This window comes from Amblyomma mixtum, chromosome 10 (genome assembly GCF_055824585.1).
Source record: "Amblyomma mixtum isolate Tamu chromosome 10, ASM5582458v1, whole genome shotgun sequence".
NCBI classification, from domain to species: domain Eukaryota; kingdom Metazoa; phylum Arthropoda; class Arachnida; order Ixodida; family Ixodidae; genus Amblyomma; species Amblyomma mixtum.
In genome coordinates, this window is record NC_143021.1 from 134,652,279 (window position 1) to 134,674,820 (window position 22,542).

At 54.1% G+C, this 22,542-nt stretch overlaps 2 protein-coding genes and 1 pseudogene across 2 annotated transcripts; 2 read left to right on the plus strand and 1 right to left on the minus strand.

The window, feature by feature from the left end:
* Positions 1 to 14,860: 14,860 nt before the first annotated feature.
* On the minus strand, positions 14,861 to 16,684 carry LOC149327014 (uncharacterized; annotated as a pseudogene).
* A 625-nt stretch (positions 16,685 to 17,309) lies between these two features.
* LOC149327015 (uncharacterized) lies at positions 17,310 to 18,987 on the plus strand. The gene is made up of 2 exons (XM_089564757.1): positions 17,310 to 17,969; positions 18,979 to 18,987. Exons 1-2 carry the CDS (start codon positions 17,310 to 17,312, stop codon positions 18,985 to 18,987), a joined length of 669 nt encoding a protein of 222 aa, XP_089420883.1.
* A 185-nt stretch (positions 18,988 to 19,172) lies between these two features.
* LOC149327016 (uncharacterized) lies at positions 19,173 to 22,264 on the plus strand. Its single transcript, XM_089564758.1, has 2 exons — positions 19,173 to 19,625; positions 22,196 to 22,264. The coding sequence occupies exons 1-2, from the start codon at positions 19,173 to 19,175 to the stop codon at positions 22,262 to 22,264; spliced, it is 522 nt and encodes a 173-aa protein (XP_089420884.1).
* Positions 22,265 to 22,542: the final 278 nt, after the last annotated feature.

The following is a 22,542-nucleotide window of genomic DNA, read 5'->3' on the forward strand; positions in this document are numbered from 1 at the left end:
GTTTTAGGGCTGCCGGGCACAGCAATGTATTGGTGAAGAGGCGGAGAAGGAGCCGCTCATCCGCGTTCTTGAGGCCTTTACATGGGATAGGGTAAAGGCGATGGCTATCTTCATAGGCAGCACAGAGGCTGTTGATTTTGGGGAAAGGAAAGGCGCAGAACTACCTCCCTAGGCGAGTGGCCACCTCAATCGCGCATTGAGGAACGTGGTGGTGTGGCGTACCTGTAAAACCGTGCTTCCATACAGTATTCCGGTTTAGCAATGCTGATCCTCCAGCCATCTGTTTAGTCAGAAATTTGGACCTGTTTCTGAAGCAAAAGCTTCTCTGCGCTAGGTAAAACCAGTTTTGCGGTGGCCTCAAGTTTTACCTTCAAGTGATCTTGAGCTTCGAAAGCTAGCATAAGTAGCCCCCACTGGGACAGTGGACACCTTAGTCGCGTTTAAGCTGTGAAACCATTGGAGTGGGAGCTTGGAAAGCAAAGGAAAGGCGCATAACTGCCTTCTTGGAACAGTGGAGACCTTAGTTGTGCTTTAATCTAGGTGGGGGTAGTGACAGATGTGCGCTGCATGTGTTGGCATGGACAATGTTGTGGCAGTAAAGCGGCACTGAAGACATAGGCCATCAGCGTTCATTGTGTTATTGGCGTTGACGTTTAGACTCCGATCTTTTTCAGAAAAGGGGGTGCGCACACTGGCTTCCTGGGTCTGTGGACACCTGAATTGCGCTTGGAGGTAAGTGGGGTAGCGAGAGATGTCGGCTGAATGCGCTAGCGCTGACAACATTGCGGCAGACACGCGGCACTGTAGCAAAAAATTCAAGGGGCACTTTTTCTAAAGTGCGTAGAGGGGAAAGCGTTTTCCGCACCACTTTGTCTGCTACTGTGGCTCTCGTGACGTCACCTCTGGATGACGTCGCACATAATTATTGACTAATTACTCAGTAACGATAAATTAATAATTAATTATTGACTAAGTGTTGATTAACTCCTAACTAATGAAGCTATGCTTCGCCTTTAGGAGTGGAACGCGACAGCGTGTTGTAGCGCTTTCAGGGAGTCCACGGAACATCACCACCCATTCGGAGCGATGCCTTGCCTGTTGGAAACACCTTACAACCCAACGCTTTTTGAGGAAAGGAAATGGCGCAGTAATTCTGTCATCTCGGTGGACACCCGAACCTCACCGTACAGGAGGGGAGGAAGTGGGAGGGAAAGAAGAAAGAAGAGCGGTAATGGAAAAATGAAAATTGGGAGTGAAAGAAGAATAGAAAGAGGGCCGCAATGAAGAAAATGAAATTTATATTTGAGGAAAACAAATTACGCAGTAACTGTCACATATCTCGGTGGACACTCGGCATCTGTTTGATGACATCAGCTGCGCTCCTCGATGAGTCACCCCAGGCACATGATGTAACGCCGGACGGACGGGGGGGAATGAGCCATTAAAGAGAAAGAGATAGAGAGAAACTTTACTACAACAGGAATTCGGGGCACGCCCCAGGTTCCCCGCACGACCCCACTGCACTCAAGTGTTTATGTTCCGAAGGACCATAACACTGGCAGCCCGGTTGGTGGCGATGGTCTGCACGGCCGGGTCCCCCGAGCGCAGCAGGGTCTCCCAATCCTCCCAGGTCTTGAGGTTCCCTAGGTCCCGCGGTGGAGGGTCCGCCGGGCAGAGGGAAAGGATGTGTAGGGAAGAATCGAAGGGTTCTGGGCATAGGGCGCAGGCTGGAGTGGGGAAGGAGGGATGATAGTGGGCTAAGGTAGGGGATGCGGGGAGTGTGTGTCTGTAGTCTTCGCCAGAGTGTTGCGTGTTTGTTATATAGGGAGGGGTGGCGCGGGGGGTAGGGCTAGCGTGAGGCTATGTATCCCTGCGTCAGCTCGCTGAATGAGTGCATGCGCTCCTTCGTGAATCCCCTATCCGAGATCACCTGAGCCCGGTTTAAAGAACCTCGGGCTAAAAGGTTGGCAGCCTCGTTTCCGGGATTCCCGGAGTGCGCAGGCACTCATATCAACTCCACCTGGCGGGGAGGGGGTGCATCGGGTGAGTCCAGCATGTCAAAAGCAGGGACATGAGCTCGGCCTCGAGCAAAATTTAGAATCGCAGTTTTCGAGTCACTAAAATATACCGGGCTTCCGTGAGAGTGATAGCGAGTGCGATGGCGGCTTCCTCTCCAGCCTCTGGGGATATGTCTGGAGGGAGAGGTAGTGTAAGGAGGGTGGATGAAGAGGAGTCCACCACAGCTGCTGTCGCTTCATCATCCCTGCAGGCAGCGTCCACCCATACGGCGTCCGGCTCGGAGCCGTACGCTCGATGGAGTGCCTTCGCACGGGCTCTGCGGCGCTACTCATGGTGGGAAGGGTGCATATTCCTCGGGAGAGGCCTGTTGAGGAACTCCCGGTGAAGGGGGCGTGGAATAGTGAGGAGGGTTGGGTCGTTGGCCGGTATTTTGATTCCGAGGGAGTCCAGGATATACCGGCCTGTGGAGGTTTGTGTGAGCCTGATGTATTGGGCCTGTCGATGGGCTTCCATCAGTTCCCGGAACGTGTTGTGGAGGCCCAGGCCTAGTAATCTGTCTGTGGGTGTGTTGAGGGGAAGATGAAGGGCTACCTTGAATGCCTTGCGAATCAAGGCATCCAAAGCGTCTATATCATGTTTGGATAGCTGAAGGTATCGGGTAGTGTACAACACACGGCTGAGGACAAAGGCATGAATGAGACGACATAGGTCGCGCTCTTTCAAGCCTGTATGATGTCCCGAAACCCTGCGGATGAGGTGCGATATCGCGCCTACAACCTGTTTAAGTTTCTTGAGGGTGGTGGTGTTTTTGCCATCGTTCTAGATGTGCAGGCCCAATACACGGAGGGTGCCAACCTCAGGTGCCGGGTCACCATTCAGTTCAATGGGAATGGGGGAGCGGGGAGAGCGACGGTTCTTAGGCCGGATGAGGAGCAGTTCGTACTTCTCTGGGGATCAAGACAGTCCGATGGTTCGTGCTTAATTTTGGGTGAGGGTGGCTGCTTCCTGTAAGGTGTCCTCTGTGCCGCCGTCACTGCTGTGGGTGGTCCACAGGGTGATATCGTCGGCATAAAGAGTGTGCTTAAGGTGGGGAATAGTTGCCAATTTTCGGGCGAGGGGGATGAGGGTAATGTTAAACAAAAAGGGGGAAAGGACGGACCCTTGAGGGGTGCCGATACTCTGAAGCGCGTAGGAGGGGAAAGACAGAGGGCCGAAGTGTATCTCAGCCGTGCGGTCAGTGAGGAATGCTTGAATGTAGGCGTACGTGCGCACACCCACATTCAATGGGGATAGAGCAGTCAAAATCGCCTGATGTTCAATGCGATCAAAAGCTTTGGAGAGATCCAAAGCTAAGACTGTCTTGGTGTGACCTGGAAGAAGCGGGTCGAAAATGTCGTGTGTGAGTTGCAGCATGGCGTCCTGCGCGGATAGATGGGGGCGAAATCCCACCATGCTATGCGGGTAAAGGTTGTTATCCGCCATGTGACTTGTGAGTCTCGCTAACACAACATGTTCGAGGAGCTTCCCTAGGCATGAGGTTAGCGAAATCGGGCGAAGGGTCTGTAGTGTAAGTGGTTTGTTGGGTTTTGGTATAAATATTACCTTCGCGTGGCTCCAGGACTGTGGAAGCTTACCCTCCCTCTAGCACTGGTTGATGTATTTCGTAATGTGGGTGATCGACTGGTCATCCAGATTACGGAGCATGGAGTTTGTGATTTGGTCTGCAGCAGGTGGAGAGTTGGCGCGGAGAATCAGGAGGGCCGCTCTGACTTCCGTCTCCGTGATGTCGGTGTCGAGTGTGGGATTTGCCTGTCTTGTGTAGTAGGGCAGGGGTGTGGCGCGCCTGGAGAGGTGTACATGGTTTGAAGTATGTCTAGGAGGGTGTCGGGATCGTCAATGTGTTCATGTGCGAGTCGTGTCACGTGGTGCTGTGTTGCTGATTTGGTGCATGTGGGGTCAATGAGGTGTCGTAGGAGTTGCCATGCGCGTTTGCTGAACAGGTTTCCGGCGATGCCGTCACATATCTGTCCCCAGTTGGACCGGCAGAGCTCGTCAGAGTGCCGTTGGATTAGTGTCTGCAGCGCGGCCAGCTGCTTTTTAAGCGTTCTGTTGTGTTTGTTGCCTTTCCAGCGCTCCAGGATGCTGTGATAAGCCTCCCAGAGGTGGGCTAGGCGTGTGTCGAGGGTAGGGGTTTCGGTTTTAGTTTCAATGTGTCGCGTGTTGTGGTGAACGTCATGCTTGAGTGACTGCGCCAATGCGTCGATGTCTGCGATGGGAGTGTCTGGGAACGCGGTGCGTGCAGCGCGAAAGGCATCCCAGTTGATGAGTTTGTGTGTTGTATTTGCGTGACGGGGTGGTTTGTACGGGACAGTGATTTGTATAATCTAATGATCACTACCCAGTGTATGTTGTGTTCTGTTCCAGGTAACGCCGCGGATGCAGCGGCTCAGCGTCAGGTCCGGACTGGTGTCCATGCTGACGCTGTTTTAGATCCGCGTAGGCGTCTGAAATGTGTTGTGCACAGTGAGTTGGAGGTTCTGCCGGAGCAGCCAGAGGCTGCTACCTCGATGTGTAGTGGTTGTGTATCCCCAGTCAGTATGCTGACGGTTGAAGTCCCCACCGATGAGTACGGGATGTTTCCCTGCTAGATCATGTAGCTTTCGCAGAAGTGACTCTAGCGGAGCCATCGGCAGGGACGGGGGGTGGTATATGTTTGCTATAAATATAGAAGGAAGTGAATGTGTGTGATGTATAAGTTCTGTGATCACGCAGGGCGTCTGAGACGTGATGTGATGAGTTTTGTAGGTGAGGCTGCGGTGTATGAGTGTGGACGCCCTGGGTGTGTCAGTGGTATCTGAGTGGGTAGATATGTAGCTTGGGAGGGTTGCCCGGTGTGCAGTCTCCTGGAGAAGAAGTATGTGGGGCGTTGGTGTGATGTTGGGAAGGAGATGGCGGTGGTGAAAAACATTTATAGTGCAATTAATATTTCTAGAGAGGTGATTGGGGTAGGCCCTATTGGCCATTTCCCCTAACAATACTAGGTGGAGCCCCTATTCCGGGGCCACATTGGCAAGCAACGCCGCCCGCGTCCGGTGAACCAAGGCCTTTTGGGTTTTTAGGTCCTGACAGCCGAGCAGCGCCGCCTCCCAGTCCTCTCTGGTGGGATTGGGGGGGATAGATGGGTTGGATTGACACGCCCAAACCATGTGGAAGGTGTCAGCCACCTCCCCACAGAACTGGCACGTGCCATCAAAGGATTCGTTGAAATGTTTAAGTACGCCGGGCACAGTACAGTGTTAGTAAGAATTTTAATGAGCAGGCGCTCGTCAGCGCGATCCAGTCCCTTACAAGGGCCCGGGTAGCGCCGGTGCTTCTCCTTGTAGTAAACGGTGATGTGTTTGAATGTAAGGGCCAGATTGTCTGATTGGGAGTAGGCTTCCAAGGACAGGGAGATAGCCCGGGGAGAGAGTGCGCGGGCGGCCTGATCGGCCTGTTCGTTTCCCTGTAGGCCCTGGTGACCGGGGGCCCAAATCAGGTTGCGTGGAGTTGGATCTTCGCATCGGCAGCTATATTCCAATATGCGCGAGGCAAGCGGGGGAGCCCAGCCCAACTCATAGTTCCTACAGGCCCCTCGCGAGTCGGTGATGATGTGTTTCGACTTGGGAGTAGTGAGAGCCTGAGCAATAGCAATCTCCTCCGCGTGTGTTGCGATGTAGGCTTTGAAAGTGAGCCCGTTAACTGTGTTTGTGTTGTGTACGACTGCGGCCGTGTACCACACCCCGTGGTGTGGGCCGGCAACGTCCACGTAATACACATCTTTTTGGTTACCATAGTATCGCGCCAACGCTTCCGCGCGCGCCTGGCGACGACCGCTATGGTCTTCTCTGGACATGTTGCGGAGAAGGGGTCGGACCCGGAGGGCGCGTCTCTAGGGTTCTGGCACTCTCTCCCTTTCCTCAATATGGTAGTCATGTTTGATGTGTAGCCGGTCCAAGAGGCGGCGACCGGACGTGGTCTGTGCAAGACGCGTGTATTGGTTGACTAAGTGGGCTTCTCGAAGCTCCCGGAATGTGTTTACCACGCCCAAGGCCAGGAGTCGCTGGTTGGACGTGGTGACCGGGAGGTCGAGAGCCCGCTTGATGACTTTCCGGTGGATGACCTCCAGTTGGTCATCATCATGTTTGCGCAGGTGCAAGTAGGGGGTTGAGTAGAGGATTCTACTCGTCACGAAAGCATGGGCAAGCCGCAATGCATCCTTGCTTCTTAATCCGCGCCGCTTGTTGGAGACCCGGCGGACCATGCGACCCACCTGGTCTCCCACTGTGCGAAGTTTGGCTAGGGTAGTGTCGACCCTGCGTTCATGGTGTATGAAGAGACCAAGGACGCGTATCTCCTTGGACTCCCGGATCGGTCCCGAGGGGATACTGATGCAAAGCGGTGTTGTGTCCCGAGGGGAGGGACGTATGTGCACAAATTCTGATTTAGATGGGGTGCACTGGAGTCTGCAGTAGGCCGCGTAGTCGTCGACTAGGGTCGCCGCTGCTTGCAGGCAGGATTTCATGTGGCCCAGGTTACCTTGCGTGGCCCAGATTGTAATATCATCCGCATAAAGAGCGTGATGTATCCCGGGCAAAGAAGACAATTTGGAGGGAAGATGAAGCATTGCCAAATTGAAGAGGAGGGGAGACAGGACCGCGCCTTGAGGTGTTCCCCTCGAGCCGATGGTGTATGGCCCGTGTTCCGCATCTTGTATGCGTATGTAGGCTTGAGGTTCTGTAAGAAATTGTTTTATGCAGTTGAATGTTTTGTGGCCACAGTTGGTGTTACTGAGGTGGTCCAGGATTACTTCGTGTTTGACGTTGTCGAATGCGCCTTTAAGATCCAAGGCCAGGACCACCTTGTCTTTGTGGGGACATTCGACAGGATCTAAGATGTCGTGGTGAAGCTGCAGAAGTATATCCTGTGCTGACTTGTGAGGGCGAAAACCGAACATGGTGTCCGCGAAAGTGTGCTGTGGTTCGAGAAAATCGGAGAGTCTGTCGCGTACCATCGTCTCCATCAGCTTGCCGACACAAGACGTGAGGGAGATGGGGCGAAGGTTCTCCACATCAATATGTTTTCCGGCCTTCGGAATAAAGGTCACGAGAGCCGATTTCCAATCGAGAGGAAGAGGAGTCTCTCCGTCCCAAATGCTATTGATGTATTTGAGGAGCGCGGCGTAGGCTGCGTCGGGAAGGTTGGCCAAGAGCTTGACCGTAACCTTGTCGCGCCCGGGTGCAGTGCCCCGCTTGATTTTGCTTAAGGCTGCCAGGAGGTCGTGGAGTTGGAAAGACTTGTCCAGCTCCGTGTTCTCTTCGCCTGCATACGTGTACGCCGCCTGCCGGGGGTCCTTAGTGGTGCACAGGTATCGATCCCTGAGCGTGTGCGCTAGCTGTTTTGTCGTTCCTGTAAAGTTGTGCAAGGCCCTATGTAATTGGCGTTGGGTTTCCGTGCGTGTTTGTATTGGATCGATGAGAGCGCGGAACAGGCGCCACGTGTTGCGGCCAGAGATCTGGCGCGCAGCCGCGTTGCACCGGTCCTGCCAGTTAGTGTTGGCTAGCTGAGTAGCATATTCCGCTGCCTGTTGCGTGAGTTCGAGGATGCGGTTCTTTAGGCGTCTGTTATGTTTCTGTTTCTTCCATCGTTCGTGAGGCTGCGACAGGCCTCCCAAAGGGGGAGAAGGTGGTTGTTCACGTCTGTTTGTGTTTCTGTGAGCTGTATCTGCTTTTCGTGTTGTGTGAGTGTAGACGTGAGCGATCTGGACCAGGCGTCGTGTCCCGACTGGAGGGGGTCTACGATAGGTAGAGAGGTGCGGAAAGTCGTCCAGTCAGGGATACGAGCTCGTTTTAGTGGGCGTTTCAGGGGACGCATGTAAATGGTTGTGTTGATTATACAGTGATCACTACCTAGAGTGTCCTCTGTATTCAGCCAGTCGGCATGGCTTATGTTGCGTGTAAATGTGAAGTCCAGGCAAGTATCTCGTTGAATGGAATTGCCAACACGTGTTGGGTTGCCGGGGTCAGTGTGCAGGGTGAGTCCAAGGGTGGAAAGAAGTTCCGCAAGCTCCCTCCCACGCCTGTCCTCCCGGGGGTATCCCCATAGCCTGCTCGGGGCGTTGAAATCGCCGACGATTTGGAGGGGATCCCTACCCGCCACCTGCGTAGCTTGAGTGAAAATTTCATTGAACGTGAACTTCTTAAGTTTCGGTGGGCAGTAAATATTTAGAATGTGTACAGGTGGGTCAGACCGCTTTAGGGGCAGCACTGAAACCATCGTGTATTGGAAAGACGGTGTTGTGGGAAGTGTGACCTCCTGCGCAGTGTATCGCTTTGAACAAGTATACATGTCTGCGGGTTGTGTTGAAATGTAGTGTAGTTTGTGAGTTTGGTACCGGCGCCGGGTTCCTGAAGGGCAACCACAGCGACGAGGAACTCAAGGTTCTCAAGAAATAGGCGGAGATCAGTCCGCTTCTTGTGGTTCTTGAGACCCCGGCAGTTCTACTGCGTTAGTGTAAGCGGCTCAGTTGTTCTTGCTCGCGACTTAGGGTTGGGGGCCATGGTCGGAGGCGGAGGGTGGGGTCACGTTGTTAAGACTCCCCAGTCCGCTAGTGCCCGGCGCAGACGTGCAGGAGTCTTCCGAAAAGTCAAACTCATCGGGAATAGCTCTATTGAATTTTGAGGGGTGGTTAGCATCCCTGATGGGTCCTACTCGTTTAAGGACGCGCGGATTGTCTTTTATCCATTTTTGGATAATGTGCGTTACGGCTTGTGTCACCTGTGCGATGACACTCTCCACCTGACGCGCGATGGTATCATGGATAATTTTGGGGAGGTCAGCCAATTTTTTTATTTATTTATTTATTTATAGATACTGCGATCTTGTACAGATCATAGCAGGGTGGGACAAAACAAAATACAAGCATATAAACACACACAAATTCACAACATTTACAGGCACTTTTCAAAAAGAAGTAAAGAATTTTGATTAACAGTCTCGCTATTAAGTTTGTTCCAATCAGTAATTGTCCTCGGAAAAAAAAGAATATTTAAAGCAGTTATTTCGCGCGTTCAAAGGGGTGATTGTTAGTGCATGCCTTTGTCTCGTGTTATAACCTGAGGAGTAAGAAAAATAATTAGAGGTATCAACTTTATAATGTCCTTGTGTTTCAATTGCGGTCACCCGGGTCTCCATGGCCGCGGCGCTACTCTCCACAGGAGGATGGATCTCCCTGTCTGTTATGTTTTCTGCCTCGTCGCTCGACGCGGGCGGAGTATGGAATTGGGATTTGAGCGAGTTAAGCTCGCTGGCTAGTTTTTCGTTTTGAGCTCGCAAGAGGGCGAGCTCGCGCTTGAGTTCCTGCGTCTCGGCGGTGCTGGTGGGGGAGGAGGGAACAGGGGAAGGAGAGGAGGCCACCCTCGCCCAGCTGCCTACCTTGGGTTGGTTGCAGGCGGCGCCGCCAGATGAAGCGCTGAGAGCTGGGAACTCCGCTGCTCCGGGTGGTGGCGTTACCGTTGCTGTCTTGCCAGGGGGAGGCATCACGCCACGCCGTGGCGTCTTCTGATTGTTTTTCTGCCGCCCTCCCCGTGTAGCGCCGGCATTGGCTCCCTTGGATGGCGTCCTGGTCCCTGGTTGCGGCAACTTAATGAATTTGGCGGTCCATTCGCGGGAGGTGGTGAGGTGCGGGCCCCCGCAGATTAAGCACATAGGATTGCAGACGTGGGGGGCCATCCCCTCAGTATTAAGCCCCACGTTTTGGCCGCTAATGCCGCATCTTTCCTTGACCGGGGTGGGACAGTTGTCCACCCGGTGCCCCAGTGTGCCGCAACGGTAGCACGCTGGCACTGTTTTTTTGTACTCCTTGACGGGAGTCAGTTCTGCATTGTAGTGAACGTAGTGCGGAACGCTGCGTCCCTCGAAAGTTAGCACAGCTACATTCAATGTTCCCAGCTTGCGCACATGGACTAATTCACCACCGCGCCACTGCACACTATGTTTCAAGGATTCGCTGGTTTCAAGGGTAGGCACAGTAATCACACCACGACACACATCACCGGTGAGCTTGAGGTGTCCGTGAAGCGGGAGCGATCCTCTGCTGGTGTTGGGGGAACGCCGGTGGCAGGCAGCGCGAGCGGTCGCACGCCACGTCGGCTCTACCAATGATCGCTGTTATTTGCGGTCCTCAACTCTTTCCCGTAGAAATCGTGGCACTATCGTCTCCGGCAACCTAAGCGGCATCCGTGGACACCCCATTTGCCAAGGTGCGCTGAATTTTGTACCATTTTCAGTGCTTTGAAGACCTCGCCCTATCTCTGCGGCACTAAGCCTAACGGTGGCAAGGCCTGCGCCGGCTGCATTCGGGGTTTCCTCTGGGATTAATCGGCTATGGCGGTACAAGGCCAAGTCACCGGATACGATCCCACCTCCATAGGGATCGTTAACATGAGAACCGTTCAACATGAAGAGCCTCTTCCCAGCGAGGAGGAATACCTCCAAGACATGGTCCGTGTATGGCGCGGACGCAGGAAGACTAAGGCCTCCAGGGACGCCAACACGGACGCCGGCCAGCAACTGGTGGCGGGACGCTCTGCACATGTGCAGGGCGAGAACGCGCAACATGCAGCTGTGCAACAAGCAAAACAGCCCCGGTGGCGGCCGCAACACACGCCCCGCATCGGGAAAGACGAAATCATTGTGGTGCTTAAGCCACGAGAAACCATCGACCTGAAGGCCACCTTAGGTCCTGGACAAGCCGGCGCTGCCGTTCGCAGCATCCTCGGGGACGCCGCAAGTGTGGGGCTTGCACTGTGGCCCGTGTGGGAGCAAAATGTTCTCGTGTGCACACAACAATCAGTGGAAGCAGCGGAGAAGCTGCTCCGGGACGTCATGCTGCCGGTCGGAGGCCGCAAGCTGCAATTCCGGGGCCACCCTAAGCTCTCCGGTGAATTCTGCAAAGGCGTCATCACCGTCTCTCCGGACGAGACATCTGAGACTGTCAAGAAAAAACTCAGTGAGGACCCCAACGTAGTATCCGTGGGCAAACAGGGCAAAACACAGGTTGCTGTGGTCACCTTTGCGGGGACAAGGGTGCCGCGGACCGTGCTTTATAGTTGCGAGCGTCTGCCCGTCCGCTTCTATAAGAAAACGATCCCTGCCTGCCCTCGCTGTGGCACGGTGGTGGTGGTGGTGGTGAAAAACTTTAATTTACAAAGAGAGTTTGAAGGTCAAGAAACCCTGCTACATGGTCGGTGTCCTTACTCCGGGACACCGCATGACGAGGCCCCGTCTCGCGCCCGCTTTACTAGAGCCCTTTGAGACTCCAGTGTGGAGCAGTTGAGGAGGGCAGTCTCCCATGCCTCTCGGGTGGGGGTGGGGGAAGGGGAGGATTCCGAGTACATGCCCACACCATGTGAAAGATATCGCAGATCTCTCCACAGTGCGGCCAGCGCCCATCTGTGTTCGGATCGAAGTGTTTTGCTATGGCAGGACAGAGAAGAGTTCCTGTCTGCAGGGGCCGCAGAGTTCGCTCCTCCGCCTTACTCAGCCCCTTGGCAGGTACTGGGTAGAGACGGTGGCTGTCGCAATAATGAATTAGGATTTCGCGGAACCGCAGAAGCGGTCTATGAGCTTCTGAGCCAGGAGAGCTAGGATGAGGAGCCCGGTGTGTGAGCGCTCGGGCGGCCGCATCAGCGGCCTCATTCCCTCGTAGACCCTGGTGCCCAGGAGCCCAGATCACTTCTGTGCGAGTTGGATCGGCGGGAGCGCGTCTTAGAATTTGGGAGGCACGAGGGGATATTTCGCCTGCAAGATAATGTTCACAGGCCCGGCGAGAGTCCGTGATAACTGTTCTCGATTTTGGATCGGCGGCAGCGAGAGCTATTGCGACTTCCTCCGCTCGCGTTGAATTTGGGGCCCGAAAAGATAGGCCATCGACATTCATTCCCCGGTGGACTACGGCAGCCGTGAAGAATCCCGTGGGCGACGGCCCTGTGATGTCCACGTAGTAAACTCCCTCTTTATATCCATACTGCCTCTCAAGCGTTCGAACCCTCGCTTGTCGTCTGCCTTCATGTGAAGCCATGTCCATGTTACGAGGGAGCGGAGCGACCAAGAGCATGTGGCGCCACAGCACCGGGATGTTCTCCGTCCCCTCTGGTATGCATGTCTGTTGGATGTGTAAGCGGTTTAGCAGGCGGCGCCCAGGCACCGTCTGCGATAGCCGCGTATATTGGTTCACGAGGTGGGCCTCCCGCAACTCCTGATAGGAGTTTACCACTCCCAACGCCTTCAGTTTGGCGTTGGAGGTAGCCACCGGGAGGTCCAATGCTCGTTTTGTTGCCTTCCTGATGATGGCGTCAATGCGCTCGTCTTGTTGTTTGGTGGTGCGTAGGTACGGCACGGCGTAGAGGATCCGGCTGGTCACGAAGGCATGGGCGAGCCGTAGTGCGTCCCTGCCCCGCAGACCACCCCGCTTGTTGGAAACACGGTGGATCATGCGCCCTACCTGTTCACCTATGCTCTTGAGTTTTGCTATAGTAGAGTCCGGCTTAAGTTTGTTGTTGATGGAAAGACCCAGGATCCGGAGCTCTGCCACTTCTCTGATGGGACCGCCCGACAGAGATATGTGTAGAGACGTGTTGTCCTTGTGGTTTCTCCTGACGTGTAGAAGCTCTGATTTGGCGGGAGCACATTGGAACCACAGTCGGCAGCATATGCATCGACTATGGAGGCGGCCTGATGAAGGCGGTCCTCCATCTCCCCAAGGCTCCCCTCGGTGGTCCAGATTGTAATATCGTCTGCGTAGAGTGCGTGTTTTATGCCCTCCACCTGAGCCAGTCGGCCGGGCAGGTGCATCATGGCGATGTTGAAAAGGAGCGGTGATAACACCGCCCCCTGTGGTGTACCTCGTGTACCCATAGAGTACGGGCCGTATTCCTCGTCCTCGATCCGGAGGAGTGCCTGACGCGCAGAGAGGAAGTCTCTGACATAGGCGAAGACCTTCGCCCCGCAGTTAGTGGTGTTCAAGTTAGAGAGTATGGTGCCATGTTTAACATTGTCAAACGCCCCCTTAAGATCGAGGGCGAGAATGGCCTTGTCGTTTTGTTGCATGGCTGTGGGTCGTATTATGTCCCTGTGTAGTTGGAGTAGGACATCCTGTGCAGACATGTGCGGGCGGAACCCGAACATAGTGTCTGCAAAGAGGCCCTTACCCTCCATGTATGGAGAGAGGCGATCCCGAACCATCGTCTCCATGAGTTTTCCCACACACGAGGTCAATGAGATGGGTCTTAAGTTGTCCGTAGTCACGGCTTTACCTGCTTTGGGGATGAACGTTACAAGCGATGTTTTCCATTCGGGTGGGAGTGGACACCGATCCCAGATCTGATTTATGTATTGTAGCAAGTGGAGATATGCAGAGTCGGAGAGGTTCGCCAACAGTTTCACTGTTATGCGATCGCGACCCGGTGCCCCACCTCGACGCATTTTAGCCAGGGCCGCCTTAAGGTCATGCAACTCAAAAGGGGCGTCTAAATCCTGATTTGGCTTGCCGGAGTACGTGTACTCGGGCCCAACCGGGTCATTTGTGCGGCAGAGATACCTGGCGCACAAAGTGTCCGCAAGTTGCGCCGTCGTACCTTGGTACTCGTGCGGAGCCCGCCGGAGCTGTTTTTGCGTCTCCCCTTTCGTTTGAGAAGGGTCGATGAGGCTGCGTAAAAGGCGCCAAATCCCCTTCGAGCTCATCTGACGCGCTGCCGAGTTCCAGCGTTCTATCCAATTGGTGTATGTGAGCTGGGCGGCATATGCCGCAGCTTGCTCCGTAAGTTGTGTAATGCGAGCTCTAAGCTTGCGATTTGTCTTGTGTTTCTTCCATCGTTTTGTTAAGCTCCGGCGCGCCTCCCACAGATGCAGGAGGTGATTGTCCACTGCGGGGATTTCGTCGGTGGTGTGAAGTGTTTGCGTGTGTGGTTTCTGTATGTTGGTGACCTGTGTTGCCCACTCCGCATAGCCGTCGGAGAATAGTACGGGAGCAATGTCCTGAGTTCGAAATTGCTGCCAATTGGTTATTTTCGCCTGTCCCCCTTTTTTGCGGGTTGCCTTCGCCAAAAGCGTGATGCGGAGAAGGCAGTGGTCGCTGCCCAGGGTATCCCCCAGGTTCTCCCATGTGGCGTTTGTAGTGTTCCTAACCAGAGATAAGTCAGGACACGTGTCACGGGTGACCGAGTTGCCCACACGTGTGGGGCAAGACGGATCCGTGAGCAACGTAAGACGAAGGGTGGAGATGAGCTCCGCCAGCTTGCGTCCACTGGCTTTCTCGAAGTGATAGCCCCAGTGTAGACTGGGTGCATTGAAATTCCCAATGATCACCAGAGGTTCACTGTTAGCCGATTTGAGAGCACGATAGAACATTTCGCAGAAAGTAACACGTGGCTTATGCGGGGGGCAATACACATTAAGTACATGTATTGACGGGTCGCGGCGCCTGAGAGGCAGCACCCTCACCATGGTGTATTCCTGCTCAGTCTCTAGATCAAGATCGACCTGAATCGCTGGTGTATGCTTTATGCAGCAGGATGCAGGTCGAGGAGCCCCCTTGAAACGAGCTATACCCAGAAAATTTAGCATTATTGCCGGGCTCTTGCAAAGCAAGAAGCGCCGGCATGTTACCAAGGGACTGCAGGTAGAGCTGGAGATGTGACCGTTTTTTGTAGGCTCTAAAACCCCTGCAGTTCCATTGAATGATTTCGAATTGGTCTAATTTTTTAGCTTTCTGAGATGGTTTGCCAGCCATATTGATGTTTTTATTTTACGGTGCTGGGTAGCCACTGGGTTCGGGGGCCGACGCAGCCGCAGGTAAGGGCTGCATCAACGCCGCGGCTATCGGGCCGGAACCACTTTCTTCCGCTGCCTGTCGAGGAGCTATTTTACGTTTTAGCTGCGGGGAGTCGCCGGAGAGAGAATTTTTTATTTGGGAGCTGACCCAGGGCTGCACCGCCTTAAGGACAGAGTCGGTCACCTGGGCCGCAATGTCGGGAAGCATTGCAGCAAATGCGGACCTGAAAATGTCCTGAAAGGACTCGCGGACCGCAATCATAATTTGGTTCGGGAGCGCTGCCACCCGCTCCTCCAACTGCTCGGCTTTACGCTCCAGGGCCTCGAAGCGGCCTGCGTCCGCAGGGGCCGAATCGACCACCGTGTCCGCAGTTTGCCGCGAGACGCTAGTTAGGCAAGATGATACTGAGGATCCGTCATCGCTATCCTCGGGCTCAGCGTTCTGCATGGGCTCGGACTGCCCGGCCTGCTTAGCTTCTAATTCTTGAATTTTACGGGCGAGAATTTGATTTTGGCGCCTGAGCTCCTCTACCTGCCGCTGTAGGGCGGATTCGGTGGAGGAGGGAGGGTGGGTGGGCCCAGAGACTAACCCACTCCAACTGCTCACCTGATTTTGGCGCGGTACCAGAGGCGGGAAATCCTCGGCTTTCAGGACCGGTGGCCTCGTCGGGTTCCCGGACTGCACAGATTTTGGCGGCCCGGACTGGGCCTTCTTGGGTTCGGGCTTGGGTCCAGGAGCCTGCTTGGGTCCGGCCTTGGGCGTCTGGGTCTTTTTGGGTCCCGGCGTCTGCTTCTGCTTTGGGGCGGGTGGGGGTCCCGGCTTGATGACCTTGCTGTAATTGCCCGCGCAGCCAGGCACCCCGGTGGGATGGCTGCCTCCGCAGATGAGGCAGCACGGGGAGCACTGATGTTCTGCTGGGCCGCCGTCACGAGCAGCAGGAACCTGAGCCCCGCAGCGTTCACAGCGCCCAGGCTGCGGCCGTGGGCAGGCGTCGGCCCGATGCCCCACCGTGCCACAGCGTGGGCAGGCAGGGATCGTTTTCTTATAGAAGCGGACAGGGAGACGCTCGCAACTATAGAGCACGGTCCGCGGCACCCTTGTCCCCACAAAGGTGATCACAGCAGTCTGTGTTTTACCACGTTTTCGCACAGATATCACATTGGGATCCTCACTGAGTTTCTTCCTCACGGTTTCCGACGTCTCGTCCGGGGAGACTGTAACGACGCCCTTGCAGAAATCTCCGGAAAGCTTGGGGTGGCCCCGGAACAGTATCTTGCGGCCTCCTACTGGCAGCATGATGTCCCGCAGCAGCTTCTCCGCAGCTTCGACAGATTGCAGAGTGCACACGAGAAGGTTCTGGTCCCACACGGGCCACACAGCAAGTCCCACACTTGCCGCGTCCCCGAGGATGCTGCGAACGGCAGCGCCGGCTTCGCTAGGACCTAAGGTAGCCTTTAGGTCGATGGTGTCGCGTGGCTTAAGCACCACGATATTTTTTTCTTTGCCGATGCGGGGCGTGTACTGTGGCCTCCATCGGGGCTGTTGGGCATGTTGCGCATCAGCGCGCGACGCGTTCTCACCCTGCATATGCGCAGAGCACCCCGCCACCCTTTGCTAGCCGGCGTTCGCGTTGGCGTTCCTGGGGGTCTTCGTCTTCTTGCGTCCGCGCCATACGCGAACCATATCTTGAAGATATTCCTCTTCGCTGGGAAGAGGCTCCTCAAGTTGCACGGTTTCCATATTGACGATCCTTAGGGAGGTTGGATCGTAGCCGGTGACTTGGCCTGGGACCGCCATAGCCGGGGAATCCCCGAACGCGCCCGGTGCAGGCCTTGCCACCGTTAGGCTTAGCGCCGCAGAGGCGTGGCGGTCTTCAAGGCTCAAAAATTCAACAAAGTTGAGCGCACCTTGACAAATGTGGTATCCAAGGATGCCGCCTAGCTTGCCGGAAACGATGATTCGAAGCTTGTGTGAGAAAAAAGTTGAGGATCGCAAATAGCAGCGATCTAAAGAAACTGTTCATTCTAGCTTTTTCTGACTTGTAATCTGGCAACCTATGTAACCTATACTCGCTCGACAAGGAGCAGCCTTACGGCAATAAACACCAGTCGTTGCTTATAACTCGAAACAATGGTGTCGTCATTTGTGCGCGTCTCTAAGTTTACACAAATTTATGGTGCCGAAACCCGGGACTAAAACGCTGCAACGGTGCGTAAACAGCAAGGCCATTAAGTCTCGGCGGGACAACGAATTCTGGGCCATCACCGCAACGATCCTTGGAGGTGAAACCACCTTGGACTGAAGGTTCCAGGAACGAGGCCTAGGAAAGCCACGCCCGACGCTCTAAAACGAGGCCTGGAGACGCCACACCTGAAGCCAAGCTTGGCGCTACGACGACGACCGACACTACAACGAGGCTGAAATGGAACGGCTGAAGAAGAAACGAGGAGCATTGAGATCACAGGTGACAAAACTGATTTCTGAGGTAGATTCATCTTTAGAGGCGCACGCTGACGAAAAGGCTCTCAACATACTGTCAGCGAGGCTTAGCGCCCTTCAGTTACAGCTCAACGGGGTGGACGCTGCTATCGAGCCACTTGTGCCTGATCAAGAAGCTGAGGAAAACTTCACGCGTACAATCGCGTACAACGACAGAATTGTCACCTACGCTGCAAAACTCAGCCAACATGCCGAAGCTCAGCGAGCGAACGCCAGTCCAGGACCGGATGCTACACGGGCGCCTCGCGACGGTAACCGGAGCGGTGCCGGCTCAAAGGTCAGGTTGCCGAAACTCGAGCTGCAACGATTCAGCGGCGCCTCCACGGAGTGGCAGCCCTTCTGGGAGCAGTACCAGCAAGCGATTCACAGCAACGATGCCCTTTCCAACGGCGAGAAGTTCTTATATTTGCAGTCAGCGCTCACTGGGAGGGCTGCAGCAGCGGTGGCCGGGATTCAAGCTACAGGAGCCAATTACAACACTGCCATCGAGCTCCTGAAGGAGCGCTTCGGACGCACAGATGTGCTAATCCAGGAGCACCTCACCCAACTGCTGGACCTCCCGACGGTACGAAGCGGGCAGGAGGTAAGGGACCTACGTCGACTCTATGACCACATGCAGCGCAACATAGCCGCTCTCACGGCGCTTGGCGTCAAAACAGACAGCTACGGCGCAATGCTTGCCTCCGCGTTGCTAAGAGTGCTGCCAAGCGACCTTGTAATGAATTATCACAAGCGTTGTTCAGCAGAAAAGCAGAAGGATATCCTTCGCATTGCAAGTCTGCAAGAATTTCTAAAAGAGGAAGTTGAGAGCAGGGAGAAGGCGGTGCAGGTTGGTCATCGGGAAAGCAAGGACATTAATGCGAAACCACGATTCGAGAATGAAAAGCGCAGAGCTTCAAAGATTTCAGCGGCATCGCTCTTTTCCGCCAGTGATCTGAAGCGGAATGAGCCCTGTGCATTTTGTGCCGCCAAAGATCACGTGACCAAAGACTGCCAGACCTCGCTTTCTCTGGAAGAAAAGAAACGGGCATTGCGTCAGGCAGGCCGATGCTTCCGCTGCTCTGTCAAAGGACACACGTCGAAACAATGTCGCAACAGAGGAGTGAAGTGCAAGATATGTGGCAAAAGGCATTTAACTCAAATGTGTGATCCTGCGTGTAAACCAGTTAACAGCTCAGCAACCGAACTGCATTCAGCTACAGGGAAGAAGAGCGACAAGGCTCCCACTGTGCTGCTCCAGACTGCCCATGTATGGGCAGAGGGACCGCAACGAAGCACTTTAACTCGTCTCCTGTTTGACGGGGGCAGCCAGAGGAGTTTTGTGACCGAAGAGCTCTCGCACCAACTCCATTTAGAGGTTGTGGGAGAAGAAGACATCACCATTTACCCGTTTGGAGGAGCCGGAAACGTTATTAAGCACAAACGGAAGCGTGTCCGCGTTTGGCTGAGAAGTCAGTACAACCGAAAGCAACACTCCATCGAAGCTTTAGAGATAGCCGAGATATGCTCTGACCAGCTGACTCTTCCCGAAAAGGTCATCGAAGGAGTTCAAGCAGAGATAAATGAGCTTGCAGATGTAACCGTACCACCAGGTCATCTGACGAGAAAAGGCATCGGCATTCTTATTGGCTCTGATTATTATTGGACTCTCGCGTCTGGCCACGTGCGAAAACTGCAAGATTCATTAATGGCACTGAAGACGGAATTCGGCTGGACATTGCAAGGTCCTATTCCTTTCAGTAGTTCCTCCGCTAGCTGTTCATCCGTGGCTGTGCTGCGGGCCAGCATGAGTGACGAGGCCCAGTGCCTTTCAGCTGACCTTAAGTCGTTTTGGGAGCTCGAGAGCATGGGCATTGTTGAGCCTGTTGCCCAACAAAACGAAGACAACGACATCATCAAAGAATTTGCCTCATCTGTCAGGCTTGTTGACAGGCGCTACGAAGTCGCCTTACCGTGGAAGCAGGTTAAACTCAACCTAGGCGATAACAAGGCAGTTGCAGAGAAGCGTTTGTACACCCTGACCAAGAAGCTAAGGAGGGACGAGGAAATGATGCACGAATATGATGCTGCGCTACGTCAGTACCTCCATCAAGGGTTTGCCGAACGACTCCCAGCAGAGGAAGGCAGCAGCTCAGAAAACAGAATTTATTACATGCCGCATCGGGCAGTTCTGAAGCCTGACAGCCTTTCCACCAAGCTCAGGGTTGTCTTTGACGCATCATCCAGCGAGCCAGGAGGGGTCTCTCTAAATCAGGTTCTGGAGGCTGGACCTAACTTGAACCCTGATCTCCTGAAAATCTTGCTAAATTTCAGAATTCATTGCATCGGCATTACTGCAGACATCGAAAAGGCTTTCCTGCAGATAGCAGTCCGTCGTGAGGACCGCGATGCGATGAGATTCTTATGGTATGAACAGATGCCAACCGAAGAAGACCCGAGGCCGCTCGTAGGGACCTGGAGAATGACAAGGGTGCCCTTTGGAGCGACGAGCAGTCCGTTTCTTCTAGCCGCTACCTTGCGTCACCACTTGGCGACAACAGGTGTTCATCCCAAGACAACGGCAATAATTGCAGAAAACCTCTACGTGGATGATTTAATCACTGGAGCAGACTCTGAACAAGAAGCAGAAGACTTGTACCACGAGGCATTGCACATTATGAGTCTAGCGAGCATGACACTCCGCAAATGGAACTCGAATTCCAAGAAATTGCTCCAACTGTTTGACGACGACGGGACAGGAGGTGCCTTGGACCAAGTGGAATGTCCGACAGCAAGCGTGTCGAGAGTGTTAGGACTTGTCTGGAACAAGCACGATGACTGTTTGGGATTTTCGTTAGAGGCCGTATTGGACCTCCTGAACCAAAACAGCAACACAAAACGCTTTATTCTTCAGGCGTCGGCTCGAATATACGATCCTCTTCGGCTCATCTCCCCAGTCACTGTTACAGCCAAGTTGATGTTTCAAAAGCTCTGGGAGTTGGGAGTTGAGTGGGACGCACCCCTACCTGAAGAAGTACAGTCATCTTGGAAGGAGTGGCATTCACAACTCCACCACTTGACTGAAGTAACCGTACCCAGAAGATACGACGGACTTCATAATGCCGGCAGGATTGATATTCACATTTTCGCCGATGCTAGCCCGAAGGCTTACGGGGCAGTTGCATACATGCGTACCTCGGGAGCCAAGGCCCCAGCCGTGACTCTGATCTTATCCAAATCGCGGGTGGCACCGATTAAGAAGCTCACTCTTCCCAGATTGGAATTGATGGGAATGCTGATAGGCGCAAGACTGAAGGAATACTTGATGCAATCACTGAAACTACCAGTTGCCAAATGGCATCTCTGGAGTGATTCTACAATTGCGCTTCATTGGGTTCGTGGGTCAGCGCAACAATGGAAGCCTTTTGTGGCCAATCGTGTGCTGGAAATTCAGCAGCGAACGGGTCCAGAAACCTGGAATCACTGTCCCGGAACAGACAACCCTGCCGACTTTCTGACGCGAGGAGTGAGTCCCCAAGCCCTCAAGGCAAACACCGTTTGGTGGAATGGACCTACTTGGCTCAGAGAAAAGCCTATCGCCTGGCCAAGGCACGAAAATGACGTTGATATGGCCGTGGCAGATGAGGAGAGAAGATCGGTGCAGGTACACAACGTAGCAACAGAGGAAACTGTCTTGCCGCTGGAACGGCACAGCTCCCTCTCTAAACTTGTTCGTGTTGTTGCATGGATGCAGCGATTCTTGCACAACTCAAGGAACCCTCACCAGAAACGTACTGGATATCTGACTACGGAAGAGGTCGCCCAAGCACAGACTTGTCTCATAAGTCAGGTACAGCGAGAGGCCTTCGGTGAAGAGCTGCAGTGCGTCCGTCGCGCATCACGCTTGCCCTGCAGCTCTCCGTTGCGGGATCTGAAACCTTACTGCGATGAGGACGGAGTGCTAAGAGTTGGGGGACGTTTGAGTAATGCTGGCCTCTCCTACAACATTACGCATCCAATAATCCTGCCTGCCGGTCATCATTTCACCGAACTTTTAATAATCGCCAACCATCGCCGCCTTCTACATGCAGGCGCACTTGAGACTCTCACAGAGCTGAGAGAGCAGTTTTGGATAGTTCGGGGAAGACAGATGGTGAAAAAGATCTTGAAGAAATGCTTGATTTGCAACCGATTCAACAGCCGCCCTGCCACGGAGCCAGTTGCCCCTTTACCTCGTGACAGGGTAACCCAAGCTCCACCATTCGAGGTGACAGGCATTGATTTCGCCGGGCCATTGAACACAAGGGATCAAGGCAACAAGAAATCATACATCGTCATATTCACATGTGCAGTCACCCGCGCAGTGCACCTAGAACTGGTGACTGCCATGTCTACGCCCAATTTACTGATGGCATTCAAGAGGTTCATTTCCAGAAGAGGAGTCTGTCGAGTAATATTTTCGGACAATGCTAAGACGTTTCAGCGCGCTTCGAGAGACCTGAAACGGCTGTGGACAACGCTGCGTGGCACAGAGATCCGAAGTTATTTCTTAGACCACCAGATAAAATGGAAGTTTATCGTTGAGAGAGCCGCCTGGTGGGGCGGATTCTGGGAGCGAATGGTTCGTTCAGTGAAGACTTCTCTGAAGAAGGTTTTAGGTAACAGCTTCTGCACATTCGAGGAGCTCGCTACAGTCTTGACCGAAATCGAGGCCGTGATCAATTCAAGACCCCTCACCTACGTGTCCGCAGAAGCTCACGAGCCGGAGCCACTCACTCCATCCCATTTTCTCGTGGGAAAACGTTTAACGTCCTTGCCCCCGGGCTGTAGCACAGAGTCAACGACATCAACACCGGGTCAACTAACTCGTCGCTGGCGATATCATCAAAGTTTAGCTGATCACTTCTGGCGCAGGTGGCAGAAAGAGTACCTCACAGGTCTTCGCTCCGCTCATTTTGCTGTGCCAAGCTCATCTAGTGCCTTGAAGAAAGGAACTCTTGTGCTAGTTCACCAGCCACATCTGCCAAGGCAGCTATGGAAAACCGGAAAAGTGGTTGATGTGCTCGTCGGACGGGATGGGTACACTAGAGCCTGCATGGTGCGCCTACCTGGTGGGACCATCCTAAGAAGACCGATCCAGTTGCTGTACCCCATGGAGACTACGCACGAATGATCTG